Source organism: Mus caroli, unplaced genomic scaffold, assembly GCF_978045245.1.
Source record: "Mus caroli unplaced genomic scaffold, Mus_caroli_1 scaffold_7, whole genome shotgun sequence".
Lineage (NCBI taxonomy): Eukaryota > Metazoa > Chordata > Mammalia > Rodentia > Muridae > Mus > Mus caroli.
This window is the reverse complement of record NW_028227262.1, coordinates 66,064,486-66,080,379: the sequence shown is the minus strand read 5'-3', so window position 1 is coordinate 66,080,379 and position 15,894 is coordinate 66,064,486. Positions and strand designations below refer to the sequence as shown.

Here is a 15,894-nt window from a genome sequence, read left to right as displayed (position 1 = left end):
CGTCTAGGATGAGCGTGCCCAGGTTCCTTGGTCCTTGCTCAAAGACTTGGTATACAGCCACACAAAGATTTGCAGAAGCAGTAGGGGGACTTGATTCAAAGCAAAGAGACAGAACAGGTCAGGTACAGTCAAGAGTGACTGTGGGCCACATGAGTGAGGGTACCCAGGGACCCCAACTATTGTTTGGGGTTTGTTTTTATGGGGTTCAGAAGAAGGAGGATTGTTAGTATGGGTGGTTCTCTAAATGACAGACTAAATGATATGACTATCTTTCTGTTGTGAATGTCCCTTCCCATCACACATCTGATTTTGATCATAAGTATACCTAATTTTGCATAGGTATAAGAAGTTTGATTTATTATACAAACCTAGCTCAGGATGTCCCTAGTTTCTTATCCAGACACAAGAAGAGTGTCATTGAATAGAATCTATCTATGTTTGATGGTTGTTAAGGGGAGGAGACAGTTCCATTGTTCAGAGTGGAGTGTGTGTACAGCTCAGTGCAGGCGAGGGCCCTAGGTTGCTAATAAATTGCTAGGTATATGTGCAGAAAGGCATATGTGTACATAGTATAGTATAAAGGTTCTAGGCTGCCAAATGCACTATTAGAAGAGGTGAGTGTAGGTAGCCCACATTAAGAGGAGTCCCAGGTTGGTAAGCTATTCCCTATGCTTGCTTGTCTCTAATGTATCTTGGAGGCGTGGGTTTCTGATCTCAGATGACTGCCTGCTCTTGGAACTGGCTCTTTCCTATTGTTCCCTATTTCCCTTACTGTCCTTTGTCCTTATCCACCAACTGGAACCAAGTGGGCATCCTGAGAAATGGCTAGAATTGGTTCCTTTAAAGATAGCTGTGATGTGCTCACTCCTAGGAGGGGAGGACTGAGCCCTCTTTTCTCCTTTCTGCTTTTTTATCCTTCTCCATTCCTCACCAGCTATTCAGCGATGTGGCTTATAAAGCTCGGAACCGAGAAGATCTGATCGCAGGGATTGATGAATTTTTAGACGAGGTCATTGTCCTTCCCCCTGGAGAGTGGGACCCAAACATCAGAATTGAGCCACCCAAGAAAGTCCCCTCAGCTGACAAGAGGTGTGTGTTCGGGATAAGAGCAACAGAGGGGACTCCACATCGGCATTTTCTTCTCCCTGTAGCAAATCAGAAGCCAACATGGCCACTTATGAACAGCTCTAAAGTCAGGAGTGGGGGCTGTGTAGGGGGATGCACATTACTGAATCATTTTCTGTCTTTCTGTGGTATGTGCAATGTGCGTTCACGTCTGAATATGTGTGGGTGCATATGTAGAGGCCCTGAGGGTGGCACCAGGGAATTCTTTGCTCTCCACCTTATTCACTGAGGCAGAATCTCTCAGTGAACCCAATGCCGCAGACAGATTTGGGTAGTCTTGTTCTAGTTTGTTCTGGGGTTCCCCTGTGTTGGAATTCCAAGTGGCTGCCTTGTCCACCTGATCATCAAATGGCTTCTAGGAACCCAGCTCTTGCCCTCTTGTTTGTGTGGCAAATGCTTTAAACAGCTGAGCTCTCTCCACACCCCCATCTTCATTTCCCCCGCTTTTCAAGATAGTAGATAGTAGGTTGGGTTGTTTGTTTGTTTGTTTGTTTTTTGAGGGGGAAGAGGACAGTCCTGAGGGACTGGGCTCTTCCCAGCCTTGAGAGCCCTTCTCTGCCCCATCTGCCTTCTCTTTCAGGAAATCTGTGTTCTCTCTGGCAGAGCCGGGCCAAATGAATGGCTCTGTGGGCGGAGGCGGAGCCTCGGCTGGAGGAGGCGGCAGTGGCGGAGGGGCTGGAGGCAGCGGGGCCGGTGGAGTGGGCAGTGGCGACGAAGCTGAGATGCCAGCTATGCACGAAATCGGGGAGGAGCTGATCTGGACCGGAAGGTGCCCGCTCCACACCTGGCAGAGAGCCTGCTGTCCTGAACCCTTCCTTCTTCCGGTCCTGTTAGCGATCCTCTCGCTGCTGTGTGCAGCGCCCCCTAGGGACGGGGTCTGACCACTGCAGTCGTTCCGCTCTCTGGTGAATCGTGTGGCTCTGACAGAATTGTGTAGGGTGAGATGAAGAGAAGGATCCCACCCGTGAGGAAGGAACCGAAACATTTCTCTAGGCATTCTTTAGTAATTGTATCCTATAGCGGCAGAAACAACGTATCACAAGCACGGTAGTGTAAAATTACTGACGTCCATTTTCACATGAGTGTGAGATCAGAAGGTTAAAATGGAGATGTCACAAGCAGAGCTTTTGTGGATCCTACCTCTAATTCCCGGCACTGGAAAGACTGAGGCAGGAGGATTGTTGCAAGTTCCAGGCCAGCCTGTGTTATATAGTGTGAGGCCCTATCTCAACCCTACTCCTTAAATAAAGATGCCAGCAGTGCACCACTGCCTTTAGCCTCTAGGAACGTCCTTCCTTCCTCTCCTTGAAAGACAGCCAGGAGTCTCATAGCGCTCCTTGATTTGGCTCTCGTGTCACCTCAGTTTTTGTCTATAAAGTTCCATGGCCTTGTCCCTGTGTGATATCTTTGGATAGTATTGCCCGGTTTCTATAAGGGCTGGATCAAAGCATTCTTAATGACTTCATTGTAACTTAATTACAACCTCCCTGCCTCCCTCTCCTGCCCCTTTGTGGTCTCAAGTAACCCAGGCTGCCATCAAGCTTGCTATAGCTAAGGATGACTTTAAATTGATGGTGCCCCTGCCCCTTCCTCTCCAGTGCTGAATTCACAGGCACCACCATGCTTGTCTTATAAACCAGGGCTTCATGCATACCAGGCAAACACTCTACCAGCTGAGCTTCATTCTCAACCCAGAGACTTTCTAAGTAAAATCATATTCACAAGTATACCAGAGGTTGGAGATTTAATGTATCTTTTAAAAAGAAGCAAAATCTTAAAATCTTATTTTTTTAAAGCTTCATTTTTCTTTCTTCTGGGGAACAAGAAAAAAATTTCCTGGCCTGAGTTCCCTGGCTGCTCTTGGAGTCACCCAGGTAGACCTAGGTTTAGGGAAGTCCAGAGAAGTACAGGGCTCTGTGCAAAGGAAGCCGTTGGGAATGAAGCTGTGTGCTGAGTCTTTCCCGCTGTGATAAGATTCTCTGACAAAAGCAACTGAAGGGAGAAAGGTTCGAAGTTTAGGTAACAGCTCCTCATGCTGGGAAAGTCAAAGTGCAGGAGTTGGCCCTGGCGTTCCCCTGTACTGAGGCATATAAAGATTGCAAGACCAAGGGGGCCTCTCTTCCCAATGATGGTGGACTAGGCCATCTTCTGCTACATATGCAGCTAGAGACATGAGATCTGGGGGTATTGGTTAGTTCATATTGTTGTTCCACCTATAGGGTTGCAGACCCCTTCAGCTCCGTGGGTACTTTCACTAGCTCCTCCATTGGGGGCCCTGGGTTCCATCCTATAGCTGACTGTGAGCATCCACTTCTGTGTTTGCCAGGCACTGGCATAGCCTCACAAGTGACAGCTATATCAGGGTCCTTTCAGCAAAATCTTGCTGGCATATGCAATAGTGGCACTGGATCATTCTTAAGCACTGGCTCATTCTCATCTCATTGTTTCCATTTTATTCAGTCCAAGATCCCCTGCCCAGGGAGCAGCCTTACCCTCGTCAAGATGGGTCTTCCCAATCAATCCACAAAGTCAAGATAATCCCCAACAGACATACACAGAGACCCATCTCCCAAATGACTGTAGATCCTGTGAAGTTGACAGTTCCCACTAACCATTCCATGTTACATGGCTTGGGTTGGGTAAGGACGGGAGGAAGACCCCCCATAGTGGAGTATTCCCATCAGAACTTCCTTCTCTCAAACAGTTTGTGTCCACCTTCCCCAGTATGGATGGTGATGACTGCAAACTTCTAGGCCTACAAGAATCATGTCTAGTTCTCAATGTTCTGGTAGAAAGAGTGTGACTCCATCTACCCCTGATCCTCACTCCAGACTCTTGAGGGCCCTGGAGGCATCCCCATCCCTCCTGGTGTCTGTGGAGGAAAGACGTCTTCTGCCTGTCTCAAGCAGGTTCTTTGGAGGACTGTGTCTGGATGTCAAGAGGAAGCTGCCCTGGTTCCCAAGCGACTTCTATGATGGCTTCCACCTCCAGTCCATCTCTGCTGTTCTGTTCATCTACCTCGGCTGTATTACCAACGCGATCACCTTTGGTGGGCTTCTGGGGGATGCCACAGACAATTACCAGGTGAGTGTGAGCTGGGTGCACGAGAGCAAATGTCAGTCAGATCTACTGTCAGATAGTGAGAGTAAGGAGTCCAGTTTCATCACAGTTAGGTCTGTAGCCTGGAGTCTGGCCATCACTTAATGTGACTGTTCATCCTCCCAATAAAATAGCAATTTTATGGGTGATATAAATAGGCTGGACTTCTAGGGAAATCACCCACATTGATGTTTGCTACTTTCCTCACTGATAATTTAATGAACTTAACGAGCATGTTAAGTTGTCTAACTATGACCTCCCTACTTTTTAATTTTATTTTAAAAATTATTTTATTATGTATATGGGTGTTTTTCCTTGCATGTATGTCCATGTGCTGGGTGTACTCCATGCCCCTGGAGACTGGGAACCTGGAGCACGCTGCACAGCCTGCAGGCAGCTCGACAGGCTGAAGACTGTCCCTTCCAGGTGGTTCAATTGCTCTGAGCCTCTTCCAGGCAGCTCAGTTTGTCTGAGACTATCTCTCAGCAGGCCTTACAGTGGGGGAACTGACTAGTGTATCTGGTCAGCTTCAGGAACTTCTTGAAGCAGTTCATTTCCTGAGCTTAACAAGCATCCCCACAGGATGGAAAGTTTCACCTCCCTCCACCCCTCACATCAAGACGCCATGTCCTAATAAGCTTCCCTCCAGGACAGAAGGTTTCAATCTCAGGGGAACCTGCTGTATATAAACAGCCTCTCCTGCCTCCCTGAGCCTCCTGCTCTCTCACACGACAGGGAGTAATGGAGAGCTTCCTGGGCACTGCCATGGCTGGCAGCTTGTTCTGCCTCTTCTCGGGGCAGCCTCTTATCATCCTCAGCAGCACAGGACCCATCCTCATCTTTGAGAAGCTCCTCTTTGACTTCAGCAAGTAGGTACCACATGGCGGCCTCCATGCCTACTCCTGCATCTGAGGCACTCAACGAAGGCAAGGGTGGAAAGATAGACCCATGCTGGGTGGGGTCCTGGGGGGAGGGTAGAAGGGAGGGGACCTGTGAGGAGACCCCACAGGCATGGTGAACTGTGGGTGTTGGGTGGTTCTTCCTGACTCCTGTAAGCCTTGAAGTCTTCTGAGTGCAAATTAACACATAGCGTGGCACATGGGGAGCAAGCCAAGCCACGTCATTCTCACTGGGAAGTCCGTGGTGTACAGGAAGAGCCTAGGATGGAGCTCACACGCCCACAGTTATCTCCCAGCCTCGCACACTCATTTGCCTTGTGGGTCTGGGATGGACCAGTCCCAAGGCTGCTCCAGCCTATTCAGCTCAGATTATCTATGGAGTGCTTCCTGACAGTGAGGTCCTTTCCTAGGATTCCCAAAGACCTGACACACCGGAGCTGGGGAGGTGGCTCAGTCAGTCAGGTGTTTGCCCCGTGAGCCTGATGACCCGAGTTCAGTGCCCATAACTCACCCATATGTAGAATCAGGGTGGTTCATGCTTATGGTCCTGGTGCTTGGGAGGTGGAGGTGGGTGGATCCCTAGCCTACCTGGAGGATTCTACACATGTGTGCCAACATATATGGAAACCCACAAATACACACCCCCCCACACCCCCCCACACCCCCCCACACCCCCCCCCACACAAATAGATTAGAAAACCCAGCCCAGGAATTGTCCTTGTCCTGTCCTTTGGCAGGCATCTGTGCTGCAAAGGGGGGTATGAGCCCCTCAGGGTGGGCCCTGGGAGCCAAGCCCAGAGGGTCCCTCACTTCCCTCTGCCACCCAGGGCCAATGGCCTGGACTACATGGAGTTCCGCCTCTGGATTGGTCTTCACTCAGCCATCCAGTGCCTTATTCTGGTGGCCACAGATGCCAGCTTTATCATCAAGTATATCACCCGCTTCACCGAAGAGGGCTTCTCCACCCTCATCAGCTTCATCTTCATCTACGACGCCATCAAAAAGATGATTGGTGCCTTCAAATACTATCCCATTAACACGGACTTCAAGCCTGACTTCATCACCACCTACAAATGCGAGTGCGTCGCTCCTGACACAGGTGACCGGTAGTCCCCGAAGCGCACTGGGTCCCCGGCCACCTCCCACCACAGCTCTCAGTGCAGGAGGGGAGCTCATTTGGAGGGGTTCTATAGCCTGGTGCTCACTGTTCCAAGGGAGCAAATGCTGGGTCTTTGTTTCTTTATTGAAACAGGATCTGTCTGCATGGCCCAGACTAGCTTTGCAATCCACAATGCTAATTGCAGGCTCCTGAAGCTAATTTTTGGAAAGAATTTGAAAGGAGGTTAGTTCTAACCAAAACCACAATGTGATTGTTGGGGTTGTAATCAGCAAGCTGCAGAGATACTTCCCGAAGAAGCAAGGCATGAGTGTGGCTTCTGTGGAAGTAACACTTTGTCGAGAATACTGCCCCAAGTTAAGTGTGAGCTCATGGCCCCTCCCAGTGCCACTAATCCAAGACAGCCTGCCTCAACATACTGATGTGGTCACAAATCTTACCAAGTGAGACCACCCTAGAGGGAGAAGCATCCCTACAGTCAGGGAGGAGGCCTTTGGAAGAGTTGGGGAAGCTGGCACTGTTCAGCCTCCTAGGCATGCGTGGGTTGGGATGACTGCCACGTCACGAGGGGCCACATCCACCCTCTGTGACCACAGGATGTGGAACAAGAACTGAGGAGAAGCGTCATGAAGCCAGCTGCCACTGAGTTTAGGGAGGAAGTTAGAGTGGGGAACACATCTTGAGAGCTGCTAACCCCCTCGGTTGGGAGCCAATGCTTGGGCTGCCGGGCATTCACATGCCAACGGTGTTTAAAGGACCCAGCACTAGCCGGGCGTGATGGCGCACGACTTTAATCCCAGCACTTGGGAGGCAGAGGCAGGCAGATTTCTGAGTTCGAGGCCAGCCTGGTCTACAAAGTGAGTTCCAGGACAGCCAGGGCTACACAGAGAAACTCTGTCTCGAAAAAAACCAAAAAAAAAAAAAAAAAAAAAAAAAAAAAAAGACCCAGCACTGAGTGGGCTGAGCAAACATCTGGCCAACAGGATAGCAAATTCTCAGTGCCACTCATATGTGTGGCTTTCTCACAGAAGAAATCCTCACATGCAAAGGGAAGGCCTCCTCAGAGTTGGGTCTTCAGGCCTCCATTAGAGCCATAACCATGCCCCTAAGAGCTGTCAGTGGAATGGACCTGGAGGACCAAGGGAATGCAGATCAGGGTGGGAGACCTAACCACATACATCCAAGCACTGACCTGACAGGAAGCAAGCTGAGGTCCAGAGGCCACCCAAGACCACACTAAACCTCAGTTCCCTGTCAGATGGGAACCAGTGCTCATCAGAGATTCTTGCAAGGTTCTCAAATAAGTAGGAAAATGAACAAATATTAGATTGTTCGATCCCTTAGCTTAATGGTGGTGGTGGTGATGATGATGATGATGATGCCAAGTGTACAGGCAGATGCTTCTAATCCCAGCACTTGAGAAGCAGAGGAAAGTGGATCTTTTTGAGTTCAAGGCCAGCCTGGCCTATAGTGAGTTTCAGACAAGCCAAGGCTATGTACTAAGACCTTGCCTTAAAAATAATGACCTTTCCTGAGTGATAGGGGCATATGCCTTAAATCCCAGCATCAGGAAGCAGAGGCAGGCAGATCTCGGTGAGTCTGAAGCCAGCCTGGTCTACAGAGTGAGTTCCAGGAGATGCAAGGCTACACAGAGAAACCCTGTCTTGAAAAACAAACAAAACAAACAAACAAAAGTTGATCCTGTCAGCCAATACTCCACATTGCAAGGGTGGGGTCCTGCTTTAGCCTGTGACGTTGATCAGATGCCATTCCCACAAGAGGACAGTGCTGGTCACACTCCACTTGTGACTCTGATTTTTGTAAAGAAGTCTAAGCTTAACTTTTCTCTCTCTTCTTTCTTTTAGCATTAGCTTTGAGTTGCTCTCTTGAACTTAGAGGTGAAACTTACCCTTTGCCCAGGTCCTTGCCTAGAGCTCTAAAGAGGTCTCACCACAGGCGCTTGTGAGTCTTCTCGAGGGCAAATCTTGCCTTAGATGAAGCTTGTCTTTCACTACATATGCTTCTCAGACTCCCAGTCCAAGCACTGGGCCCAACCCTGCCACAGACCTGCTTTCTAGAAACATACCTCTTTATCTCTATTTAAAAAGAGACCAAATTCTGGGGTCCTATGAGGAGCTTTGGCTATTCTGTGAACCATCTGTTCACCTAAGGATGCCCTACAGATGGGCGCTGTAGGAGCATATACAGCGAGCTTCAAATGGCAAAATGAGGCTGCCGGCTCTGGACTGCTTCCTGTAGCTCTCGCCTGCTGCCTGATTCTCTTGAGCCATTTTCATGGCTCTTAGAGTGTGGTCCCAAACCTGGCAGCATCAACACCAACTGGGAACTTATCAGGCTCCAACACCAGACAGGAGGAATCTAGAAACTCAGGGTTAGACAGACTACAACTACTGTGTACGAACAAGCCTTTCAAGGACTTCTGTTGCCCTCCCTCCCCGAGTTAGACAAATTTTGCTTTACCGAGCCGTGATTAGCTACTGACCCCAGCAAGATTTCTCCATAGAGAATAAATGTGCTGGTGTCAAGGCTGGCTCCCTCTGATTTGGAGACGGCAAAGGTCTAGATGTTCAGCAGTCTAGGGCAGCAGGGAACTAGAGGAGTTCTCTTCCCAGTTCATGAGTCACCTTCCGACTACCTGCTCTGTTTCCCTAACTTTAACACACAGCATAGTCCAATGGTAACACAGCATCCTTCACTCACACTCTTTCCCATTCAAGCTTGCTAGGGACACTCTCCTTTTCTATTTAATTTTGTTTCCGCGGTAACTGATTTGTATTCTGTTTATGGATGCTGCAAATGCTGATTTGGCCGCTCTCAACTTTAAGTGAGTACCACTCTGCGTATACTAGAATTGTACAGTATTTGATACTTGGACCCTTTCTGGACTTTTCCATACTGTAATTTTTTCCATCTCCTTTAGTATTTCAGTTCTTGCTATAAAAGAATTGATAAACCCAAGTAGGAGCTGTCAAGATGTCTGGCCTGAAAACACTGGGTGCTGGGGTGCTCTTGTGCGGTGGAGAGGGCAGCCCTCCGTGGGGCTTCTTGCCTGGCTTATCTGTCCATAATGTTGAAGGGGCATCATGTTTTCTTGTGAGGAGAGGCAATAGATTCCTAGGCTAAGTGAGGCTTTCTTCAGGGTGATTTTGGGGATGTAATGCCCTTGGGACTGCTCTGCCCTGGGTTGACACTGATCCACTTGGCCCAGAACTGACTGACCTCTATGATCATATCTCGCCCCGTGGACAGCTTGCTGGAGGCTGGGCGAACACCCAGGGTTAGGTTCTATTTGTTGGGTGTCCATTCAAAGGTAGACAGCCAGCAGGGGCCAATGGAGCTTCTACAACACTTCAGACTATAGCACCAGCCCCCAAACCGGCCACAGAGGAGCTACTTGGAGGAGGAGGAGAAGGAGGAGGAGGAGGAGGAGGAGGAGGAGGAGGAGGAGGAGGAGGAGGAGGAGGAGGAAAGAAGGCAGTCTTCCCCCACCCATGCAGTCCAGAGGAGGAGAGTAGGCACTCATGCTCTTCCAAAGCCGGGTTTCTGATGAGTGGCCTTATCGCCTGGGGAGCCTGGCCCTGTGTTTAGATATTCCAGTTACATTTAGGGACACTGAGGTGAACAGCTGTCAGCAAGCAGCTCTTCTGAGCTTCTGATTCTCCTTCAGACGGAGGCGGTAAGAGAGAAGGGTTCATAGACCAAAACTGGGCTTCCAAGTCTTATCGGCAGCCTGGGCTGGGATCATGGCTCCAAGCATAAGCTCTGAAACCTTAGGTAACCTCAGTTAAATCTGTAAAATGGGGATGCATCATGGAGATTTTAGGAACTGAACAAATGAATATTTTTGTCAGGGTTTGGCGTAATACACGACATGGAATTAGCTCTTTGGAACACTAGCACCCAGTAGGGACTCAGCGCATACTCCTCACTGTCTCAGCACCAGGGTGCTCATTTGCGTTGATAGAGGTAGCTGTTGAGCCTCAGGATGAGCTCTTCTGCGCAGGCTCAGCTGCTTCGTGTGAGTCACGTGTCCAACACCCTCCCGTGTGGGAGCAGAGCGGGAAGCTGAAGGCAGTAGGAGAGTTCGGAGGGAGGCGGGAAAGGGCCGGGGCGCTTAGAGGCTGCAGGCTAAGCAAATGGGAACCACTGATCCCACCCCATCTTCTGTGTCTTCTCCAGTGAACACAACCACGGTCAATGCCTCAGCCCCACTGGCACCAAACACCAACACGTCTCTGGTAAGCCTCTTCCTTCCAGGGCAGACTGATCATGTGCTTTTGTTTATGGTGGGGAGTCAGGAAGGGGTTGGGAGGTGAGTCCCAGGAGCACATGGGTTCTGAGAACGATGTTTTTAGTTTGTAACCGAAAGCATCCTATTCTACAGCATCATCAGTGCGTGCCTTCTCTATGCAGAACGATAGCATGTGCATTCCCAGGGGAGGCCAGTAACAAACAGAGGTACACACATACACAGGTCTGCCTGGGAACCCCCAGTCCCCATCCAACAGTGCACTCCCAGCACCCAAGGTTTATCAGGCTCCCCCTGCTCAATGAATTTGACCAGCCTTTTGGCTTAATAGCCTCCAGGGACCCTAGCTGCCCTGCCTTCCTGAAAAATGGGAAGGAAGTGTGGGCTGTAGGCCTCTCCCAGCCTAAGTAGATGGAAGGATGCAAAATTATAATCCAGATAAAGGGGAGCATGTAGCCGTGGGGCAGCTTTGTAAGCTGTGAGTGACCTTAAGGTTGCTCAAATTCCCTTCCACAGGCAACCAATGGCTCAGTTCATATCTACCTCAACGGATTATTAGCCAAAAATATTCACATATAAGACCTTGAGAAGAGCAGACTGGGGCAGTGCCTACCTGCCAGTGCCTGTTTTTTTTTTTTTTTAAGATTTATTTATTATTATATCTAAGTACACTGTAGCTGTCTTCAGATGCACCAGAAGAGGGTGTCAGATCTCATTATGAATGGTTGTGAGCCACCATGTAGTTGCTGGGATTTGAACTCAGGACCCTCAGAAGAGCAGTAGGTGCTCTTAACCACTGAGCCATCTCTCCAGCCCTGCCAGTGCCTGTTATATGTAAGGGGCTATGTGCTGGGATCTGGGCTCCAATGGACCAGCTGGGATGCTTTGGTCTGTCTTTACATTGGCTTTTCAGTCCTTACATTCACGTGATAAAGCACCCTGTCAAAGGAAAACAGTTTTAAGGGAGAAAGGGTTTATTCAGCTCCCAATCCTAGGCTACAGTTCATCACTGCAGAGAAGGCAAGGCGACAAGAACTTGAAGCAGTGAGTTGTGTCCATCCAGTCAGGAATGAAGAGGGAGTGGATGCAAGCATGCTCTACTGGTTAGCTGGCTGTCTCCACTCTTACACAGTCCAGGATGCACTGCCTAGGGAATGGTGCCACTTATGATGGACTGGGTCTTCCCACATCAATTAACACAGTCAAAGCAATCCTCTACAGACATAGTCACAGGTCAACCTCATGTATACAGTTCCTCCCAGGTGATTCTAGATTGAATCAACTTGGCAGTTTAAAGTAACCACCATATTGCTCCCACACACAACTAGCCCACTCTCAGAGGAGTAGGAAAACAAACTTCCGTGTTGAGGGCAGATGTATCAGTGGCACATTGTAAAGGAGCACAAATATGCAGGCATGGGTCACTGGGTCAGTAACCCAAAAACTTTAATTACTGCAAACATCTGTTTGCTTCACCAAGTAGCTATTTCTAAACATGAGCACACTAACTTTTAAAAGTATATATTTGGGACTGGAGGGATGACTCAGCAATTAGGAGCACTGAACTGGTTTTTCAAAGGACCAGAGTTCAGTTCCCAGGATTCATAGTAGGTGGCTCACAAGAGCGCTATGGGGATCTGGCGCCATCTTCTGGCCTTTTCAGGCACCCACATGCACAGTACAAACAATGTTACCCGCATTGATACATAATTAAAATAGCCAAAAGTATGAATTAAATTTTATCATAAATTATTCTCCTTTCCTTTCTCCTTTTATGACTGTTGGAAATATATAAATGCAGTCATCCTTTGATATCCACAAAGGAGTGGGTCCAATGTCCACTAGAATACTTAAACCCATGGATGCTCAAATCCTGTTTTACAAAATGTTGCATTTGAACTAACCTGCTGCCATACTTTACATTCTTTAAATCATCTTATTATCCACAGTGCAGAATACACTATATATGATGTGTAAATGGCTGCTATAGAATGTATTTCGAGAATAATGGGAGGAGTCTTCATGTTTAACACAAGTGCAATTTTTTTTTTAATCTGTAACTGCTTAATTTCACACATGTGAAGCCCACAGCCTGAATTTGAGCATTTGGGGCGCTGAGAGTTGAAGTGACGCAAGAAGAAGTTAATGAGGGTGTGTCATGGGGAAAGGAACAGCCACACTAGTGTCTCTGGGAAGGATAGGGATAGGAGACAGACCTACAGAGGGAAAAACCATCTCCCCCCTGCCCGCTAAGCCACAGATCCCAGAACACTCCAGAGAAACACTTGTCAGTCCCTAATCTTTCTAGGGAGCTGCCTGCTTATCATTCTCTGGACAGCCTGCCCCCAAGAACATGTCTGATATTGGACAGGAGAGCTAGAGACCCTGAAGGTGTGGAGGTGGTGTGGTTACCTGGGTCACAGGAAGAAGGACACACTGCCTAACAGGAGGGTCCTGACCCCCTTTCTTCTGTGCTTGGTCTCCAAGTACACCCCCCTTAACCTCACAGCGCTGGACTGGTCCCTGCTGAGCAAGAAGGAGTGCCTGAGCTACGGCGGGCGCCTGCTTGGCAGCTCCTGCCAATTTGTCCCAGACCTGGCGCTCATGTCCTTCATCCTTTTCTTTGGGACTTACTCCATGACCTTGACTCTGAAGAAATTCAAGTTCAGCCGCTATTTTCCCACCAAGGTAAGTATCTCCTGCGGGTACTTACTCAGGATCTGCATCCAGAGTGTTCTTGAGGCAGGCTCAGCACAGTGAGATGGCTCTGTGGGCAACCATGCTTGCTGCCAAGGCTGATGGTCTGAGTTATATCCCCAAGGCCCACATGATGAAAAGAGAAAGCCTGTTCCCACAATTTATTTGGTACCTGCGTGTGTTGGGGGGGCGGGGGGGGGAGCACGCTCACACACTAATTTTTTTGGTGGGGGGAAGGAACACTGCATCTTAGTCCCTCCAGGGGGCTCTGTTTTCTGAAAGAATGGACATCAAGAAAGCACTGGGCTGAAGGAGTTTTACAAATTAAAGAGCACAGACTTTGCCCAGCCCAGTGGCCCAGGCCTGTAATCCCAGCTCCATAGAGACTGAGGCAGAAGGATCACAAATTCAAAGTCATCCTGTTTTCGAAAGAAAACAAAGGGGCTACAAAGATGGCTCAACAGTTAAGAGTATTTGCTACTCTTCCAGAGTTTGGCTCCCAGCACCCACATTGGGTGATTCACAATGCTCTGCCAACTTGGGGAGGCATGATGCCCTCTAGTGGCCAGGAGAGGCACCTGCACATGCATGATATTCATTTACACAGACATGCATGCAAATAAAAGAAATAAATGTTTAAGAATAAGATTAGGCTTAGAGCCTGCTTGTCCAGCATTGAGGAGACCCTGGGTTTAATCTCCAGTACTGAAAATCAAAGCAACAACGAACAATCGCACAAGCCAGACTTTGGAGGCAGAAAGACCCACGTTCCCTTGACAACACTCTTGACCTTTTGTTTCTAAGCACCTTGAGTTTCTAATTCTTTTGTTCCCCTCATCCTGTGTTTCTTTATTATTATTATTATTATTATTATCATTATCATTATTAGTTTTAGTTTTGTTTTGTTTTTCAAGACAGGGTCTCTCTGTGTAGCCCTGGATATCCTGGAACTCACTCTGTAGACCAGGCTAGCCTCGAACTCAGAAATCTGCTTGCCTCTGCCTCCCAAGTGCTGGGATTAAAGGCATGCGCCACCACTGCCTGACTTTCATCCTGTGTTTATTGACCATATAGCCTAACTGACTTTGTTCTTGAAAATGTTCTCTTTCAATCTATCACATGTTTTCTATTGAATTTTATTTCTGTGTGACGTGTACTCTCTTTTTTGTGTGATTTATGTGTTGTAAATATCTGCTTCCATTCTATTAAGTTGTCTTTCGATTTTTCTTTTAAAATTTACTATTGCGTTTTATTTATTTTTGTGTGTGCGTAGGCGTACTGTGGTTTATGCATGACGCCAGAGGTCAACTCTCTCCTTCCATGGTGTGGGGTACTGGGGATAGGATTCAGGTCTTCAGGCTTGACTACTGAACCTTCTTGCCAGGCCCCTTTTAACTTTCCTTATTGTTTTTGAAACTCACTTGTTTTATTTCATGTGTACAAATGTGTTGTCTGTATGTATGTGTGCTCACCACATGCATGCAGTAGTGTCCAAAGAAGCCAGAAAAGGGCGTCAGTCAGATCCGCTGGACCTGGAGTTACAGATGGCTGTGAGCCACTGTATAGGTAGGTGCTGGGGTCCATACCTTTCGAGAGCAGCCAGTGCTCTCAGCCGTCGAGCCTTCTCTCCAGCCTTGCCCACTCTTGGCTTTTCCAGTGGAATCTGTTGATTACAGAATTCTCTGTTTTAGTGTAGTAAAACACAGCAGAATTTCCCATGCAAAAAATACAGCAATCTCCCATGCTGCACTCTGAAAGCCTGCTGGTTTGCCTTTCTGGTTTGCTCTGCAATCCATTGTAAGCGATTCTGGTATGCAATGGGAGATAATAGTCCTTTGTGGTTTTGTATAAATAGCCATTGTCCTAGTTTGTTGTTGTTGTTTTTTAAAACCACTGTTTTCTCTTCTGTCTTGCAAAGCATCTTTGCTGTGTCTCACACGTTCCCACATGACAGTGGCCCTTCTGGATTTTTTTCTTTCATTTCACTGGCTTTATTTATATGCCAAAGCTGCAGTCTTCAATTCTACACTTTCTGATAAGTATCTCAGTCTTGCAGACAAAATTCTTTGTCTTTTTTCAGTAGCGTCATTGTTGCCTTCACATCTTTAGCTGAAGTTGAGTTTAATTTCACCAAAGTTAGGAACCAGTGAGATGGTTTAGCAGGTAAAGGTGCTTGCCACCAAGACAGGGCTCCATCCCTGGGATTCACATGGTACAAGGAGAACCCTCTCCCACAAGCTGTCCTCCAACCTCCACACACGTGAACACACACACATACACACTTTCCTTCCTTCCTTCCTTCCTTCCTTTCTTTCTTTCTTTCTTTCTTTCTTTCTTTCTTTCTTTCTTTCTTTCTTTCTAAGAAAGGGCTGTTCTGTTGCATCTGAGGCTGCACAGATTAGCATTCATGAGGTTGGTGAATGCAGAGCTGAACACCAGGAAGTAGAGGTTCAAAGTGCTGGTCAGGAGTCAACCAAGTGGTTCAGAATGCTCTGCTCCTGAGATGAAGCTGACGATGACGACATCTTCAAACCATCATGTCCACACGCGCACACCCTGGGTACACACCAAAGAAATCCCACACATGGACAAACATTGTCAGAAGAGAGTTGATTCCAAGAGGAAAAAAAATGAAAGTAACCAGTTTTACATACATTTTAAGGTATTATACCCATCTTTGTATTAGG

At 48.0% G+C, this 15,894-nt stretch overlaps 1 protein-coding gene across 1 annotated transcript in view; it reads left to right on the top strand.

Moving 5' to 3' along the window:
• The window catches only part of Slc4a5 (solute carrier family 4 member 5), a 78,008-nt gene that overhangs the window by 40,426 nt on the left and 21,688 nt on the right, over nucleotides 1-15,894 (top strand). The window contains 7 exon segments of the mRNA XM_085840509.1: nucleotides 935-1,089; nucleotides 1,706-1,894; nucleotides 4,035-4,209; nucleotides 4,960-5,093; nucleotides 5,951-6,222; nucleotides 10,441-10,499; nucleotides 12,998-13,198. Of these exon segments, the coding sequence (XP_085696635.1) occupies nucleotides 935-1,089; nucleotides 1,706-1,894; nucleotides 4,035-4,209; nucleotides 4,960-5,093; nucleotides 5,951-6,222; nucleotides 10,441-10,499; nucleotides 12,998-13,198 (1,185 nt within the window).